General features: G+C 32.7%; 4 protein-coding genes across 5 annotated transcripts; 2 read left to right on the top strand and 2 right to left on the bottom strand.

Annotated features, from left to right (window-relative positions):
- Positions 1-3810: 3810 nt before the first annotated feature.
- Positions 3811-7725, bottom strand: LOC124534527 (nucleoside diphosphate kinase 7). 2 transcript variants are annotated; one of them, XM_047110436.1, is made up of 7 exons: positions 7709-7725; positions 6686-6966; positions 5982-6143; positions 5630-5828; positions 4885-5130; positions 4327-4440; positions 3811-4245 (listed from the first exon to the last, which is right to left on the bottom strand). In XM_047110436.1, the coding sequence occupies exons 2-7, from the start codon at positions 6853-6855 to the stop codon at positions 4105-4107; spliced, it is 1032 nt and encodes a 343-aa protein (XP_046966392.1). In that variant the 5' UTR covers positions 6856-6966; positions 7709-7725; the 3' UTR covers positions 3811-4104. The 2 variants fall into 2 exon arrangements, with proteins under 2 accessions (XP_046966392.1, XP_046966391.1); XM_047110435.1 differs by lacking the exon at positions 7709-7725 and adding an exon at positions 7056-7436.
- LOC124541475 (nucleoside diphosphate kinase 7-like) lies at positions 7660-13456 on the top strand. The gene is made up of 7 exons (XM_047119421.1): positions 7660-7692; positions 7857-8134; positions 8468-8629; positions 11186-11384; positions 11639-11884; positions 11962-12075; positions 13313-13456. The coding sequence occupies exons 1-7, from the start codon at positions 7660-7662 to the stop codon at positions 13454-13456; spliced, it is 1176 nt and encodes a 391-aa protein (XP_046975377.1).
- LOC124534549 (ARL14 effector protein) lies at positions 13241-14099 on the bottom strand. The gene is made up of 3 exons (XM_047110448.1): positions 13849-14099; positions 13631-13774; positions 13241-13554 (listed from the first exon to the last, which is right to left on the bottom strand). Exons 1-3 carry the CDS (start codon positions 13926-13928, stop codon positions 13473-13475), a joined length of 306 nt encoding a protein of 101 aa, XP_046966404.1. The 5' UTR covers positions 13929-14099; the 3' UTR covers positions 13241-13472.
- A 1173-nt stretch (positions 14100-15272) lies between these two features.
- LOC124534555 (DNA-directed RNA polymerases I, II, and III subunit RPABC4) lies at positions 15273-18721 on the top strand. Its single transcript, XM_047110461.1, has 3 exons — positions 15273-15468; positions 15701-15793; positions 18590-18721. Exons 1-3 carry the CDS (start codon positions 15405-15407, stop codon positions 18610-18612), a joined length of 180 nt encoding a protein of 59 aa, XP_046966417.1. The 5' UTR covers positions 15273-15404; the 3' UTR covers positions 18613-18721.
- Positions 18722-18774: the final 53 nt, after the last annotated feature.

Raw genomic sequence — 18774 nt, 5'->3', positions numbered from 1 at the left:
GGGTTTGAAATTATTACTCGAAAACGAGCCATATTCTATTGCTGTAATTTAAAGCCTCTGGGTTTCACACAATTCAAGTGAAGTTCACCGTTTCTCAATGTGTGAAATATAGAAAACAGTATTTTGGCTTACGTTTATGAATCCCTTAAAGATTTAAAATTGAAGATGAAAGTTTTTAAGTTCGTCAAATATTACATATTTATTGAAGCTGTTTATACGTAAAAGACCAGGGTTACGTTTTTTTCTGATTGTACTTTCCATCGTTTTTCAAATAATACATTATGAGTAATAAGTTTAGAAGTTAACGAACAGTGTGATTATACGATGAACTCCGATGTCAATGGACGTAAGTAGCTGATCCTTCTCATAGTTTCGTTTCCAGCGAACTGTTATGAGATTAAGAAAAAAGAGAGTGCACATATCCCTTTAATGACCTTTGTAAACATCAGTATCTTATACGCAACACTAAAAAAAATATTAGACAGTAGAACATTAGTTTTGAAAAAGGTAGTCTTCACGCCATTGTTAAAAATAATAATAGCTATTTAACTCTTTATAGAATAATTTTAATAATCTATAAGCAAGACGTGTTCTTACGTCCATAGATGTCACAAGATCGGACTGCCATATACAAATATACCTGAAGGCTGCTAGATGACACTAACCAGGAAATTTATAATAATTATTAAAAATAAATACTTATATTATTTACTCTTTAAATTATTGTTTTTATTTGTAACAGTTTTGACATTTATTTATTTCTATAAATATCTTATTAAAATTTAATCCATTTCGACTTTTTTTTCGAACCACTGGTTGACAATTACAAGGCATTTTTATGCGTAAAATAAGATGAATTACAACAGATGCCAAAGCTATGAAAAAGCAACATTTTATGCAAATAATTAAAAAGATAAATAGATCGATTCAAAAAGAAAAATAGATATTCAAGTGGTAATGGCACACTGCATACCTCTCGATGGCAGTCGAATGGGCCGGCGAAATCAGCGTAAAGTGGCAGCTATGCTACCGCGTTTCGTCCAGTAAGTAAAAGTTCCGAAGGCCCGATCCCTCTCCCCCAAAACATGGTTGTGCAGAATTTGGTATCATTACCCCAGGAGGGTACCATTAGCAACTGCAGTGGAGAATCCCTCTCCGGGGATTTCTGCAACATAATGGGACTCAACTCCAATCTCAACGCCGTTCACTTCCTCCTTGAGACGGCGAAACCGGCCTTGTACTTTCCTTTGTACCACGAGCTGGGGTATGTGTTTACGTCAGTGATGATATCTGCTCTCGACGCCTCGGCAGCCTTGTAGGGAAAGACCTATCTATGATCTGGTTGCAAGTAGACTGCGATGACCATCAGCGAAACTACGCGTGCCTTTATACGTCCCATAGCGGTAATGCCGAAAACGACCGACTGGTTGAGCACGTCCAAATGGCGACAGATTGCTGTGCTGCAGCAGATTCAATCCGTAGAGATTGCTATCCTGAGCGATTTCAATGCCCACCATACAGAATGGCTTGGATCACGCACCACTGATCATGCGAGTAGATCTGCTCTCAACTTCGCTTTGGTTTATGATTTGACACAACTGGTCACCTCGCCAACGCGAATACCGGACGTGGAGGATCATACACCTTCCCTGTTGGACCTTCTGCTGACTTCGCATCCGGTTGGCTACCAGATTATCGTCGATCCCCCTCTGGGCTCGTCGGATCACTGTCTCGTCCGGAGTACAGTACCGGTTGCACGGTACTCATGACCTCGTTTCGCGGGCTTCAGCCTTCTTTTCCATCTCTGAACAGGGACGGTGAGTCATTGGCCCATACCGCGAAGGAAAAGATCGATCTTTTTGGCTCTCTCTTCGCGTCGAACTCGACTTTGGATGACCAAGGAAAGTCACCATCATCGATCACGCGGTGTGATACAACGATGCCGGCATTAAAATTTCGGCAAAGTGCAGTTCGCAAAGCACTTTTTTCATTAGACATTCACAAGTCGAGTGGTCGAAAAGTTCTACGGACATGTGCTCCCGAGTTAGTACCGGTCTTAACGCGTCTTTTCCGGCAATCCTACGCATTAGGCGTCGTCCCAACTCCGGGAAGACTGCTTTGGTTCATCCGATCCCTAAAAAAGGAAACCGCTCAGATCCGTCCAATTATAGGTCTATAGCCATCACCTCCTTGCTCTCCAAGATAATGGAGTCCCTTATTAACTGCCAGCTCCTGCGGTATCTAGAGGAGAACCAGCTGATTAGCGACCGCCAGTACGGTTTCCGTCGGGGTCGGTCGGCCGGTGATCTTCTAGTTTACCTTACTAATAGATGGGCGGAAGCAGTTGAGAGCAAGGGTAAGGGTGAGGCATTGGCGGCCAATTTGGACATAGCGAAGGCCTTTGATCGCGTATGGCACAAAGCGCTTCTCTCGAAGTTCCCTTCCTACGGGCTTCCCGGGAAATTATGCAATTGGACAACACCACAACCACTCTGCGGAAGCAGCTTTCGCCGGCGCTTTTTCTGAACCGATACGACTTCGAAACCATAAGAAAAATCTTCTGGAGCTCGAACAACCCTTTAACTTACTATGAACTTTATTTTTATATTTTTAAGTCCATATGTTTTATAGTCTATTTTAACATGTCTTTGATCAAGTGGGGATTACATTTACTAAACGAACGATCAAACAATCAAACGAACTGTGATCCGATAAAATATTCGTATTAACTTTCGTATATACTTTGTACTATATTATGTTATTTTAAAAATGTGTGAATTTATAATAAATAGTATTTTTTGCTATTTAAGACAATCTTGGCTTAAACAGCGGTCGGGATATAATAAAATCAAATGATTGCATTTGACTCTGCTAATGACTATAGACAAATGATATAATCAAAAGGCTTCATCAAATGACTTGTCCTATCTATATCTAATAACTGCCAAAACTTCGTAATTTAAAACTGACATAAATAACTTAAAGTGAAAACAGAAAAATAATCATACAAAAGCCAACTAAGCGTCATCAAAAGCGATGAAAAAATGAGTTAGCCTTTGAATAGCCACATATGTGTAACATCTGACATCTCACGTAATGAAAACAACTGAATAGGTAATAAGAAAAACACGCATATTAGTCAATTCAGTAACGTGCGTTTACCCGCTTTCTGCTACACACTTGCGTTCCTTTTCACAAAATCTCTTCGAAACTAAAGGTAAGCGAGAGGAAAGATGTTACACGTAAAGAAAAACCAAATCATTTGAAAAGTGCCGTTTATTATGCAAAAACTAAAATGTGTAGAAAAATATAAACTCAGTCTTTCTCTTCATCAAATCAAATTACATTTAATTTCTCGAATATTCTACAGTATAGTGCAGACAAGCATATTTGAGAATGACAATGAAGTTAGAATGTTATTATTTGTTTTGCTACATACCATCAGTTTTTCTTAGAGTAGTATAAATATCAAATAGAGAATATTTATTTTTGAATTTTTATTTACTTTTAATACAAAACAATGGTCTAAGATGTATAGTATATGTACTGTTATATCATACCATAAATTATAAATATATAAATATGAGACAACATCACATACATTACTCTGATCCCAATGTAAGTAGCTGAAGCACTTGTGTTATGGAAATCAGAAGTAACGACGCTACCACAAACACCCAGACCCAAGACAACATAGAAAACTAATGGTAATTTACATCGACTCGGCCGGGAATCGAACCCGGGACCTCAGAGTGGCGTACCCATGAGAACCGGTGTATACACCACTCGACCACGGAGGTCGTCAATTAATACCATTTTTAGCTTATTGGTGTCACATTTGGGTAACAATATTAATTATTGTAAGTATTTTGCTTACGCAAAATGCAACTGTATAAACATGGATTTCATGACATTGCATACTTGATTATAAGAATTAACTATCTTGATTTGTCTTCTTCATAAAGTATGTTCTATTCATTGTTTTCCTTCACAGTGTAAAACAATACAATGAATTGTGATGTTTACAGGTACATTCAAAATATATGAGTCAGCTTGACACAAAAACACACTTCAATTACAGATCCCTCATAATTTCTCAGTCTTTTAAAGATCTAAAATTTTAAAGAAATACTCAACTTCTAATAAACCATCTTCAGCTAAATCACTGCAGTGTATTGCATTTTGCACTTTTGTCTTTCCAAATTTCGCTCTTAATGTGTGTGGGCGTAATAATCTCGCAATCTCCTATGAAAAAAAAACATACATTTTATATTATATTAGTTGTTATAGAATACATTTTTGTATTTACTTTTATAGCATACATACCGGATCTGAGGGGCCAACTAACTTCCTGAATTCCACAGCAGTATTGACATTTTTATCTTTGGCAACTATTTCCATAGCAATGCAAGGACCACTAGACAACTCTTCAACCATACCCTGTTGTATTAAAACATAGCTATGAATTAACTTAGAAGTCATTGAATATCAAAATATTATGCATTTAGAGCTCCATCAATAAAAAATAAAGTCACTGACCACCTTAAAAAGGTCTAAAAAAATAGTCGATATATGGGCATATAGCCCATATCTTAGGGATGACCAAAACACCTTCATTCTTTACTATTTACGAGAAATGTAGCAATACATAGCTAATCCCTTTATTCTTTGTTATCATTATACCTTAATTAAATTGTGTATTTAATATAAATATGGACCAGAAATAACTAAAAAAGCTGTGAATGTTAATTATAAAGACATCTTATCAGCATTGCACTGTGCGAAGCCGGGGTGGGTGCATGAAAATGATTTTTACCTAGGATACTTAATTTAAATCTCTTACATTCTAGTTTTTTTTAATTATGACTATATGGTATATAGTACCTTATACTCCTGGACTATTCCTTTGTAAACTTCATAAAATTCAGCAGCATTAATATTTTCCACAATAAACATATTTAATGCTGTAACATTAAACCCTCCATCATCAATAACTTCCAATGCTGCTCCTAGCTTTCCTTCACGAATTGCATGTGGTTTTACTATGCACAATGTGCAGTTGGACAGAGTTGCTGTTAACCGAAGACGGACAGATCTTAAAGCTGGTGGTGGAAAAAAATAATCAATATCCTGTAAAAGTGAAAAAAGTCATAGTTTAAAAACATTTATTTTGACCGATCACAAAATATCAAGTTATTTGAATTGTTTTTGAATGTAAATATACTACAGGATTACAAACAAGGTTAAAGACCTTACCTAAAAATCAAATCTTATAATTACACTTATATTATAAATGTGAAAGTAACTATGTGTACTTATCTGTACACTTTCATGGCTAATAAAAATTGGTATGAAGCAAGCTTGATACCAGAGAAAGCTCATAGGCTATTTTTTATACCTGAAACCTTATGATCAGCCTTACTAGCACCATAACATGCAGGTAGACAAATAGTTTATCACAAATAGCATATTGTAATGTCTCTATATGATACTAGAGATAACTTTAACTGCAAATTAATGGCATGTCATAATTTCAATACCATTAAACTATTGCCATGTGTAACCACTATCAAACAAATAATCCCATGTCAAACACTCTTATGAGTAATTTATAAACACTACTATTTACCTCCAAGGCTTCCTCTGCGCTACTAGACACATGGGCACAATTTCTTACAGGATCTGTACCATATAGAGCTCTTATAGTGCCAGGTTCAGCTTTTAATGGATCTTTATCACCAAGTACTTTCATACATGCCGACACTGAGTCTTTTCCTACCAATTCCAAGCCATAAACTTGTTGGCCAGAGAGATAGTCCAGAAGAAATCTAAAATATGTTTGTTTTACATTTATTTAAATGCATGTATTTATTTTTAAAATACCTGTCTGTTTTTATTATTGTTTTATACAACTTATTTCACAGAACTTGTTGGTAATAAAACTATATGTTTTTGATGAGCAATATTTAAAAAAAACTCACGGGAATGTTGGATCTGAAATTAGTTTCCTGTATAGAAAATTAATATCTTCAGCAGTAAGGTAAGTTTTTTTCATTTTAGTTATCTTCAAGCCTTGTTCATAAAAATGTGTTAATATTTTTCCAGCTATTTTAGTTGGGAGTGGCTTAATCATAGCAAATGTTCTGAAATTTTAAATTTAATAGGATTAATCTACAGACCTATTTTTTTTAATGTTAAAGTCACGAGTAATAGTGGCCTACAAAATACTTCCATCCTTAATGCATTTAAAATTACAATGTAATTGAATATAAAATTAGAATCAGCCTCTTTATTTAACTATTCCGCTCCTTTCAATAAGTGGTCATAATTAAGAGTTTTTTTTCTATAGGCTTTCTTTAACTTAAAATTATTTATATACCTAGGTTTTGTAAGAACATAATTATTTGTATTGATATATATTTCTTTGTTATAATATGTATTATCAGGAGAGACAAATTCATTTATTATGAAGGAAAAATGTGTGGGCTGCATTTATAGATACATTTACCGGTGATTGTAAACCAGCTGGGCTGTTCATTAAATTGCTATATAGGCATTATAACAAATATATATGATTTTTTTTATTAATATACTAGGTTTATATTAAGAAATTTAAAAAGTAGATATGATAATATTTACTTCAGTTAAAACTTAATTGAATAATTTTTAATAAATGGGTACATACACTTCCATATCCCTGTGTAACTGTGTTCTTGTGGCTTCACAAGCGAAATCAACAATTTTTATCAACCGTCCTAAAATCTGTAGAGTAGATCCAATATAAAAGTTGTCTAAAGTTACTCCATTGACTTTAACTCTTCGAAGAAAAGTTTTCCGGTTTTTTAAATCATACATTTCTATTGTATCATCAGTGGGATAGTAAAATACATTGAACCGGCGAATGAGGCTGGCTTGATTATCGTACCATTCTCCGATAAATGAAAATTTGTCTCGATAAGCGCCTTCCTAAAATTAACAAAATTTTATGTAATAGTTTTTTTTAAGCATTTTTTATAGAAGAGAACGTAAAACAATTTGAATTATAAATTGTATACCATTTTCACAAAAACTGTTTTAAAATATTCAAATATATTTCATGATATCGTTAGAGATATATTATGTCTTTTTTAAGTTAATACACGTTTTGTTATTGATCAACAAAGTTAGTTAATGCCTTAGTTACTATGGCAATTAATTCATTTCTATATACTGTTATCAGCTAGTCAGTTATTGCATTAACTATTTAAATTTTAAATCAGATTAAGTTATGGTTGTTTGAACTTTTATCTTTTTAGCTTGAGAGGCATCTGGTAGTAGATCAGCGTTAAATATTCGTTACGTTACGGCCAATGTCACGTATAAAATATCTTAAGTATAATATTCAAGAACGTTATTCAAAATGTAAACAAGCAAAAGTCAACAAATATGAAATCAGAAATTCGTTTCTCTATGCAAAAAATATTGTTGACAGTGTTTAAATCTTTAATCTATGTCACAGACTCTATGGCCAATAGACTTATTTAGTTGAAATATCGTTAATAATTTTCGACAACAATTTAACATAATTTAAGATAGAAAATTGGACGAATGAAAATTACAGTACACAAAACAAAACATTGCACAACAAACTTCAGAAAATGAATATCCTCTTTGGTAATAATGACAAACTACGAAAATTTGACACAAAATAAAGTAATATCATATTTACCTTCTTCTAACTTACGGAAACATACAATTTATTAATTATTTTTAGATCTTAAAAATAATTTTATCATGGTAGCCTTTTAGAGTTGTAGATTTTAATAAATTATAACGACAAAAGTTTCAAGTGATATTCATATTATAAAATTTTTCAGACTTACGACTATTTCGATAAATATACGTTTCTATGTGAAATGTATGATGAAGATGCTGATGAAATAAAGGAATTAATATTAAACTTTTTCCCATTTGACAATTCAATTCAAGTCATTGATTCAAAAAAGGCGAAAAATCTGGTTAAGCGTGTTCATTTACCGCCTTTAAAAATCCAAATGCTCCAAATAGGAAATATAGTTAATATATTTTCTAAACTACTTTATATAAAAGATTGTGCACCTGCCACTAGAAAAATTTTATACAATAACAATCAAAGGTATAACTATTCTAAATAAGTAGTGTTTTGCATGACAATACTTCAAATGACGATGAATGTGAGATGTTGAACTAAAGCATATTTTATAATATTAGCGATTTTGTTTTTTAAACTTATCTTCTGTGCATCTATTTTATTTATAAAATGTAGTTCAGTGTTAAGGTAAGTGGTATGAATCTATTTACATTTTATAGATTACAATATAATATATATTTGTAAGATTAACTGATATTCAAAATTGGTACAAATAATTCTTGTGTTCATGACTTTATATCAATAATAAATCATTTTCCACTTTATATTACAAAGTCAAAGTGAAAATATTTATTACAGTACTTTTGCTTTAATAAAACCTGTACCTCCGAGTTCTCATGGTAAAATTATAACGTTCATAATGAAAAAAGGTTTTCGAATTGTTCGTATGAAAAATGGAAAAGTGAGCAAAGATTTTGCAAAGGCGCTATATAAAAATCTTGCTGGAAGTAATATGTTACCGTAAGTATACATATAATAATACAAATTGTATTGCCTACCACCTCAAACAATTATTTAGGTTTGTTAGCCATGTTTAAAAAACTTACTTCATATTTACGCATTAACTAGCTCGTTGGTCTAGACTAACTTATAAGAGGGGAAAAACGTGTAAAAAAAACAATAGCCACCTTTTGGCTTCTATGTTATCACAAACATAATAAAATTAGCACGTTTGTTTTAGTTATTTGTGTAGTGCACTATATACACACTATATACACTATATACATTCATCTATACACGTTTTCATCATAAATGTCCAACTATATTTGAAATGTCCAAAAAGTTAGAAAAATGCTAAATATTTATTGTGTTCGCGCTAGATTTTGTAAGCGATTATTAGATAGTTGTTAAACATTTTGAATTAACTAAACGGAGTTTTCATTTATTGGCCGTGGAGCTTATTTAGCTAGAAAAATAAATAAATCCAGACCTATTTGGTACACGCCTTTACCATAATAGAAGCCCAGCTTTATTATAATTCCGAAACAATTTGTTTTATAAAAAGTAAAAATCATGCAATAAATATATTTTTTAAGAACAGTCTATTTGAAAATGATAGTATTTTTGAACGGAGTCATTTTTATAGGAAGGCTGATCTCTAGAAATAGGCACACCTTGACCGGAGTATCGTGTGAGTTTTGCTTTACTTGGACACGTCATCTGGCGTTAACTTTTTAGTTTGTTTCATTAACTGAAATTGCTCTATTTACTTATTTTGTATCCCAATTCCCTAAACAACTTCCCATCCGATTCGAAATGCAAATATTACCGAGCAAACGGCTCGTTCCACGACGATGAAATCCAAAAAGGAAATCGTTGGTCTGAATTCTCTACACGTTGCATCTTACAATTTTTTCGATGTTTCTGACCACAAAAAAAATTTAGCAAAAAACAAATACCTATTGTAAATTTTTTTGATGTTTTCGTTCGATATCTCGATAACGATAACTGATTCTCTAAAATTAAGTTAAGACAACTGAAGAGCACATAAATATACGAAAATCCTCATAAAAATTTTCGAATTTCATCGGATCGCCGAGAACAATTTTTCCCCTTTATTCAAGATAGCCTTAGCGCCCCGAAAATCTTAGTAAAAAAGTTTTTCTCAAGTTTAGCTAATTTTTAATATTTTAAGTCTTTGTAAATATTTTGAATATTTTTTACAATCAAGCAAGTAAAATTTAAGAAACGCACAATAATTTTTACTTTTATTTTTCTTCTCTTTAACATGCAAACATAATATTTTTAAAAATGTTGCTATTAAAATGATAAAAAAATATAAAGGGCCACTACAAGGTTCGTATTTAATATAATTTTGTTTTTTAACAAAATTACGAATTAAAGTAACGTGAAACGGAACGTATTTCAAAACACTAATTAGCGTTCAGTGACGTCACTTCTGTTATGACTAATTATTTGAGGTTATAGTTTTAAAGTGAACATTGAAATGAAAATAAATTGCGTTGTTCCAATTAAAATGGAAGTTAGGTTTGTCAAGGCAGACTTCAAATTCCTCTTTTCAGCTGGAAACCACTTTTATTTCAATATTATATCAGAAGGTTCAGTCTAAAACCATTTATTTGAAAACTTTGTTGAAGTAGATGAACACATTGGCACGAAATATTCGTGAACAAAGCTTTTATTCGGAGCTTCGATCCGTCCGTTTTAAATTTTTATCAAAAAGTCTTAAAGATCGAAAAAATGCAGAAGTATGAAAACCAGTGAGGAAAAGTACGATCACTGGGCCCGCGACAGACAAAAGTGACATCATACCAAATATAGATCCGTTTTCGCGCGAAAATATAAATTGACATTTCAAAACTGCATTTTTTGCACTAAATTACAGTGTTTTAAGTTTTTAATATACTTGTGGTCTATCCTATATGGAGTTCTTTAAAATAAACACAAAAATAAAAATATCGCATCTTCCCTATTTGTTGAATATATTTTTTCTTCTCCCTATACTTCTTTGACGTCTCTCGACTTATATTTCATCAGGCAATTTTCCTTCTATTAGAATGACTTTCCTTTTTCTTTTTTTCGTAAGTAACTTAATCTTTCTTATTCCTTCTTTATTTCACTTATGCACTTTCTACTTATATATTTTCTGAGGTTATAAGCTAAGAATAGATTTCTGAGATAATGTTATTCATTTCGCTATTCTTAGGACACATACTTGTAACATATGGAGGCTCTATCATTGCTTCTTTTCATTTTTAATTTAAACAATTAATGCGCCCATAAAACGTGTTATTAAATATATCAATAATTTCCATCATAGGTATAATTTCTGTGTATCTTCTATGTATATTGCTGGAAATGTTTACTCTAGTAAAGTAATTTAATATTATTACTACTATTCTAAAATGTTAAATCAAAATATTACAAAATACACTATAGCATTTTACGTTTATAGCTAACATTTTTTTAATAAAATGTCAAAAATATAATTCTATATGAAAATGTTTTTTTGCTTTGCACACTGTTGTTACCCAAAATTAAAATCTCGGTTTTTAGAATTGTAATAGATTACATAACGACCGGAGAAGTGATTGGATTGGAACTAGTTGCGCCTGATGCGGTGAAAAAATGGCGGACATGCTTAGGAGAAACCGATCCTGCAACCGCAGCCCCAGGCACGCTACGTCGACTTTATGGAGAAAATAAAGTTAAAAATGTTGCCCATGGTTGTAACACACTAGAAGATGCGGCCGAGGTGTTCAATTATTGCACGTTAACTAATAGTGTTTTTGAAATATTAGAAAAGGCACCTAATTAAATAAAGATAAATTTTCTTTTGCACGGTATAAATTATCTTAACCTGTTAAAATATATATAATAATAATAACATTTACATATAAATGATTATGTTATTGAACATATGACAATAATAAGTCAATTAGTTATATACATATTTTAAGCTTACATAATATAATTTAATGTATAAATTAATTATCAAATTATTTTCAGATGTTAGATTTATTTTTTGGTTATGAAAATGGAGTTCCCAGAGTACTTTTTAGGGCAACCTATAAGAATTGCACTTGCTGTGTTATAAAACCGCATGTTATTATTGAAGGAAATTTGGGTGCAATTCTCGAACAAATTGCAACATCAAAACATTTTTACATTTCTGCTATAGCTATGTTTTCAGTAAAATTAGTAAATGCAGAAGAATTTTTTGAAGTTTATAAAGGTGTTTTACCCGAGTTTGAGGTACCACTTCATTTTTTGTTTCTAAAAACAACGAATTCAAAATATTTTCATCTATTTATGTTCAATAATATTTTAAGGCCATGTCTATACATTTAGCAGAAGGAAAGTGTGTTACTTTAGAAGTTAAATGTAATGATCCAAACATGAACTGTGTTTGTGAATTCAGAAAACTTTGTGGCCCAAGAGATCCGGTAAAAATACCTAATCTTCTTCTTCTTCCATTTATATAAAAAAGTAACAAGTCCTGACTGACAGATTCATTATCGCAGAGCGTAAACTGATAAAGGCCTTGAAATTTCAAGTAGAATCCTTTGATTGAGTGAGATTAGACAGTAGCGTAGATACACTAAGGAAGGGATTTTTGAAATTCTACCCCTAAGGGAAAGAAATTAGGGTCAAACGTTTATATTGAAATCCGTCACTTTTTAAGTTAGAAACATGAAACTTATTGGATACCGATTAAAATTGCGGGTTCCTAGGCAAGCACCACTGAATATTCATGTACTTAATTTCTGTTTATAATTCACCTCGTTCTCGGCGGTGAAGTAAAACATCGTAAGGAAACCTGCATGTGTCTTAGTTCATAGAAATTCTGCCACATGTGTATTCCAACCCGCATTGGAACAGAGGGGTGGAATATGTTCCAAACCTTCCCCTTAAAGGAAGGCCTTAGCCCTTACTTTTTTTAGCCCAGTAGTGGGAAATTTACAGGCTTTGTTGTTGTTTGTTGACTAAAAATGTGTAGCATTTCTACATACTCTACACCTAAGGGGGTTGGTAGAAGGGTTGAAAATTAATATGAAAGTCGTCGCTTTTTAAGGTAGAAACATATAACTTTATTTTCGCGATACTGATTAAAAATGAGCACATACATATTTAAGTGTTTTTAATCTTCTACCCCAAATTAATGTCTCCAAATTTATGCAATGGCACCAGACAATCGTAATGTCATAGAGGCTACAGTTATCACGAGATGATGGATGGATGAGAAAGTGTACATCCCATAAATATACCTTCAGTAAATCTTTTTAATTTCTTCTCTTTTTTTTAAAAGACTACAGCTGGTGCTTAAAGCACAATGTTAAATTTTTAATAGCCAGAGTAGACAGACAGAAGAGTAGAATGTTTTTTACATGAAAAGTTCTATATAGTCTGTTATAATGTGAGCTTTATGAGCAGTCTCATGGACCTAGTTAAGTTAGTGGATCACAAAAGTAGAAAAACAAATTTGGTTTACAAAGAGGTCTTAAATTAAAGTAATATTTTAAATTAGTCTGTTAAATTATTCAAAACCTATTTTCACACAAACAAAGCCGTCGGCAACAGCTAGTGCTACATATAAAATAAAACAATATGTACAAATAAGAGAACCAGTAATATTCTAAAATTTTATTTACCATTTAATTTAGACATTTTCTCATATCTCAGGAACTGAGTCGTCAACTATATCCAGATTCAATCAGAGCACTATATGGAAAAAACATAGTACATAATGCAGTCCATTGTACAGATCTACCAGAAGACGGTGAATTGGAAGTTGAATATTTTTTCAAGTTATTAGCCAATGAATGATTCAAAAAAACTATAATTATTTTCGCCTGTAGACATTTCTTATGACAAAATCATTCCCTTCTATTTCAATTTTTTCATACATCCATTTTCTGTTTACCCTGGAATTTAAATAAAAACATATATATTATTATTGTTCACATGTTTTTAATAATAAATAATTGGTATTTATAATACCTGCACTCATGCCCACATTTATTGGATGTGCATTTTGGGCAAGGGAAGTGACATCCAGGACAAGCTTCATCTAAGCAATCGCAGAGGTCCTTACCGGTCGCTGCTAGTTGTCCACGCTCATTGTAGATTTTTTTAGTATTTCGACTGAAAAAGTTACAATGCTATCTACAGTAATTTGCCGTTTGTCTCAAAAAATTTTAAATTCAAATAATAGATACTTCATAAAATAGCTTTTCCGATTCAATTTTCGTCGTTCACGAGCTGATGTTTCAGGGTCGAAGTTTTCCAAGAAGCGCATCTTTGTCTTCTTATATATTTCCTAATTATAAATTCACAGCTCTTAATAACAAGAACGATATAAACCTTAGCGTTTAACTTAACATTTCATTGTTATGATGTCGTTATTCTAGAAATACTTGACGTCTCGGTCGTTTTGATTTAGCTTAACGTATGACAGTTGACGCTATATTCTAGACTGTGGCATTTAAAAAAAACTTAAGAAATATTTTACATAAATAAGTATATTAAATATTTATTTTAGAAACCAAATAACTTAAACAATCAACAATGTTTATAGAGATTTTATTTAACGCTATACCGATATGTATTTGGTATTCTTATGTGATTAAATACAGACGTCGTAGACGAATGGAATAGATACTATGCGTGACACATCCTTTCGTATATTATGTCTAATTTTCGGCATTATTGGACATGCATCTCTGGTGTTATAATCAGACTGGATTACAAATTTACAAAAGTATCTGTATTTATTTTTTATCATATAAACATTAAACACGTGCCTATAAGGCACCGTGCAGAAACAATAGAGGGCGTTATAATCCCGACAGTAGAGACACCGTGCGAGTAAAAAAAAGAAACTTCCCAGACACATTGGTGGCAGGCTGGCAGCTGTCAAGTCTGTAAACATGATTTTACAATATTCAAAATGATAAAACATGGTTTTTTACCAATTAACAATGATCTTATTGTTATCTTCTTTTACTGATACAGCTTGCATTCGACGTTGGTGTCTTTCAAATCTTTTAATTTTTTGATCAAAGTTTTTTATATTTTTTTCACCAGGAAAAATTGTAGGTACATACGAGGGGTGTTGAGGATTTTCGGACTTTCTGTTGCCAGTAAAATGGGCGCTGCAGATAGTGGTATTTTTAGATGGGGACCAGTTATTTGGATGTCTACTAAAAGAAACAACGGTTATAGGTTAGATTCAACGATCGACGAAAATTAAACTGTCTTCCATAACAGTTACCCACAAAGTTGGTGATTTTTATATAAATAAAATCAAATAGTACTTTTTAAATACTTGAAGGTATACTTACGTGTGTTTTATAACTGCATTTATCCATTTCACTCTTTTATAACTAAGCCATGGCATGTGAGTACTATTAGTAGGGAAATAGTAAAATTTTACACCCTTAAAATTGTTTTTGGATGAATTACGGCACCCAGAAATACAACAATACATTTCGATAGCTCAAATTCTCAAAAAATAACTCGATAATTCAGAAATATATTCCGTTGTTTGACAGTAGAATTTCTGAAACTGAGGGTAAAAGTTTTGAATATGAGTCACGAGATGGCAGAGTCATCGCTACGCACGGTGCCTGACAGACAGCATTCACATTGACATTTTACATGTATGGAAATGGAAAGCACGTTATTGCGTTTGTCAAAGTTATTATCATTTGTTAAAGTGGAAAAATAATTATTGGCTACAGTTTAATATTATATGCGAATTTAATTTAAAATAATGGCTGATACAAGTACCAAGGAGTCATCGGTTACAAAAGTTCCTATGATATATGTCTGTGGCGGTAAAAACTTTTTTTAATTGTTAAACATGACGCAGTTACCGTTTGTTTAGAAATTATATTTTTTTTATTTTACTATAAATTGCCACCTACTGATTAAATTAATGCTTTGATTTTTACGTTGCTGAATTTTAGAATATAGGTATATGTAACAATTAGAAATCTGCCCTAAAAACGAACATTACTTTATAGAATTCTCAATATATAGCACACATTTATAACTACTAAATTTCAGAATGCCACCGAGAAAATGAAATTAAACCAAGAGATCCCATACGGTGCAGAGAATGTGGGTACCGGATTATGTACAAGAAAAGAACAAAGAGATGTATCCTTTTTAAAAACCAATTAAGTGATATGTACAATTTTATTTTTAAAAGAATTGATTCAGGTTTAGTGTCATTTCATCATCAAAATTGACAGTCTGTTATATTAAATGTGGTTATTTCATTGCTGCTTCATAGTTTCTATCATTTTTACTGTAGTCAAGCCAATGGATATAAAGCCTTGTAACTATTGTACATTATTTATATGTATATGAATCATAATAAAATTTAATATATCGAATATATATACGGGTTGCATACACATAAAAACTTTGAGTAAAATATTAAAATTGATTGTCACTCTTAAATTTTGTTGTGCAAAAGATTTCTTGAGAAATTTTTATTTTACTATCAAATTTTACCATTTAAACTTGTAGTCCAACCGTTGTATGATATAAAAATTCTAAAAAATAATAGATTGGTCTAACCTTTATGGGACACTGGTAGTGTTATTATAAATGGCAATTAAATTATGAGTTATAAAAGAATGATGATGAGTGATATAGTGTGCTCTATCGTGAGCGCTCAATGCAATATGGCCAAACTACATTGCATTTGAATGTTGATAAGTAGTTGATTGTAATTTAAGTTAAAAAAAAACATTAATCAAAGATTAGTGTCTTTATGATCTCATAAGTAATTATTTGGATAAAAATGTAATGTTGTTAAAATAACACAAAGTTTCAAGCTTAATATTTTGCATTTAGCCTAGTTTTCATCTGTTTCTTCTCAAAAATTTTTAAGAAAACTTATTTTAATTTTTTTTCATTAAAACATTCTAGAGAAGATAATCTTGTTCATGTAGTCTTTACAGTATAAATTTACAATTCCTTTTTAAAGATGGGATAGCTTTAATTTACACTAAACTGTAATCATTTTAAAACATGCATTTCTAAGATTTTTTTTTTATTAATTCTATTCAATAGAAATGTCTTAAAAAGATGATGAGCATAGCAAAGTAATATATATATTTTCCGATTTATAAATTATAATATTTTACTCACTCACAAAATCCCAACATTTTTTATAAATTTGGCGCTTACACCTCCTTCGACCAATTTGGCCAAAACCGAAAGTCTCAATAGTTATTGTGACTTATGCTCACGGAATCACCTTCAGATTAAATACTCAGTAATGGCGTTAAGCGATAGAATAGGTGCGTAGTGGGTGGTACCTATCCATCTAGGATACCCCTAGCAATAAAAAATACTATATATTATATAGCCTACAAAATAAAGTAAAATTAATATCTTGATTTTTTCTTCTAAATATAATATCCGTAACCAAAATTACCCGAAATAATTTCTTTCCTGCAACCGGTAGAACCACGTCTATAAGCTGTTTTCAAGAGTGATCACGAATCGTCTTGCGCGAAGATTCGACGAATTCCAACCCCCGAAGCAGGCCGGGTTTCGTACCGGTTACGGCACCATAGACCACATCCAGACAGTTCTGCAGATTATACAGAACTCCCATGAGTATAATCGGCCCCTGTGTCTTGCATTCGTGGACTATGATAAGGCCTTTGACTCGGTTGATCTGGGCTGTTCTGGAGTCCCTGCAGCGTTCCCAAGTTGATTGGCGATACATCCAAGTGATGAGATGTCTCTATGAAGCTGCCACCATGTCCGTCCGAGTACAGAATCAGCAAACAAATCCCATACCATTGCATCGAGGAGTGAGACAAGGGCACGTTATTTCCCCCAAATTGTTCACTAATGCAATGGAGGATTTGTTCAAGACGCTGAACTGGAAAGGACGTGGCATCAACATCAATGGCGAATACATCGCTCACTTGAGATTCGCAGACGACATCGTCATCGTGGCAAAAACGCTGCAGAACTTACAACAAATGCTGAACGAGCTGGCTGATTCTTCTATGCGTATCGGCCTACGGATGAACTTGGATAAAACCAAGGTTATGTTCAATGAACATGTTCTACCGGAACCGACTACGATACACGGTACCGTCCTCGAAATTGTTCAAAAATATGTCTACCTCGGGCAGACTTTGCGATTAGGTAGAAACAACCTTGAGGACGAGGTGAATAGAAGAATTCAGCTGGGTTGCGCAGCGTTTGGGAAGTTACGTCGAATCTTAACATCGTCGATCCCACAGTGCCTTGAGACGAAAGTCTTCAACCAGTGCGTCCTACCCGTCATGACATACGGAACCGAAACGTGGACACTAACGACAAGGCTGGTCCACCAGCTTAAAGTCGCTCAGCGTGCTATGGAAAGGGCTGTGCTCGGCGTTTCTTTGAGGATCGCATCAGAAATGAGGTGATCCGTCAAAGAACCAAAGTCATCGACATAGCCCACCGGATTAGTAAGCTGAAGTGGCAGTGGGCTGGTCATATTTGCCGTAGAACCGACAACCGTTGGGGAAAACGTGTTCTAGAGTGGAGACCGCGTCTCGGCAAACGTAGTGTAGGACGTCCTCAGGCACGGTGGAGTGACGATATACGCAAGACGGCAGGCAGGAGCTGGATGCGAGTAGCAGTGGCGTGCACTTGGAGAGGCCTATGTCCAGCAGTGGACAAAAACGGGCTGATGATGATGATGATGAACCGGTAGAATATTATTCATATCCACAATATCCCTGATTTTTTTTTAATTTTAAGAATACTTTTTAAACATTATTTGTAACCATGTTTTTATTCTATGTTTAGAAATGACAATAATATGGATTTGTACTGGATGATGAAATATACTGTTGGTTAGAATACATTTAAATATATGTGAATCATTAATAATATGAATAATATAAGGAATAATTTCCATAACTATAATTTCAGTGGTCGTATTCGATGCGCGATGACGTGAAGAAAATAAAATAAGTGTTTTAATTTTACATTTACTTTAATCTTACCATTATAAAATATCCATCCATATAATGTATAGTAAACAATAAATGGGCAAATATTTGACATATACTTTTTTATTTACCTTTATCTACATTTCTAAGATAATATAAAAATAT

Source organism: Vanessa cardui, chromosome 1 (assembly GCF_905220365.1).
Source record: "Vanessa cardui chromosome 1, ilVanCard2.1, whole genome shotgun sequence".
Taxonomy (NCBI): domain Eukaryota; kingdom Metazoa; phylum Arthropoda; class Insecta; order Lepidoptera; family Nymphalidae; genus Vanessa; species Vanessa cardui.
Note: the sequence above shows the minus strand (reverse complement) of the source record. Positions and strands in the feature narration are given on the sequence as shown.

Excerpts from the sequence above, each read along its gene's own strand:
- LOC124534527 (XM_047110435.1), bottom strand. Across the intron at positions 6,144-6,685 it reads TTACACAGGGATATGGAAGT|AACATTTGCTATGATTAAGC; the intron begins GTATGTACCCAT and ends TTAAAATTTCAG. Across the intron at positions 5,131-5,629 it reads GCGCAGAGGAAGCCTTGGAG|GATATTGATTATTTTTTTCC; the intron begins GTAAATAGTAGT and ends TCACTTTTACAG.
- LOC124534555 (XM_047110461.1), top strand. The coding sequence starts at position 15,405 with ATGGCTGATACAAGTACCAAGGAGTCATCGGTTACAAAAGTTCCTATG. Across the intron at positions 15,469-15,700 it reads TATGATATATGTCTGTGGCG|AATGCCACCGAGAAAATGAA; the intron begins GTAAAAACTTTT and ends ACTAAATTTCAG. Across the intron at positions 15,794-18,589 it reads CAAGAAAAGAACAAAGAGAT|TGGTCGTATTCGATGCGCGA; the intron begins GTATCCTTTTTA and ends CTATAATTTCAG.
- LOC124541475 (XM_047119421.1), top strand. The coding sequence starts at position 7,660 with ATGACAAACTACGAAAATTTGACACAAAATAAA. Across the intron at positions 11,385-11,638 it reads CACTAGAAGATGCGGCCGAG|ATGTTAGATTTATTTTTTGG; the intron begins GTGTTCAATTAT and ends AATTATTTTCAG. Across the intron at positions 12,076-13,312 it reads TTTGTGGCCCAAGAGATCCG|GAACTGAGTCGTCAACTATA; the intron begins GTAAAAATACCT and ends CTCATATCTCAG.
- LOC124534549 (XM_047110448.1), bottom strand. The coding sequence starts at position 13,928 with ATGCGCTTCTTGGAAAACTTCGACCCTGAAACATCAGCTCGTGAACGA. Across the intron at positions 13,775-13,848 it reads CGGAAAAGCTATTTTATGAA|TCGAAATACTAAAAAAATCT; the intron begins GTATCTATTATT and ends TAACTTTTTCAG. Across the intron at positions 13,555-13,630 it reads AAATGTGGGCATGAGTGCAG|GGTAAACAGAAAATGGATGT; the intron begins GTATTATAAATA and ends TTTAAATTCCAG.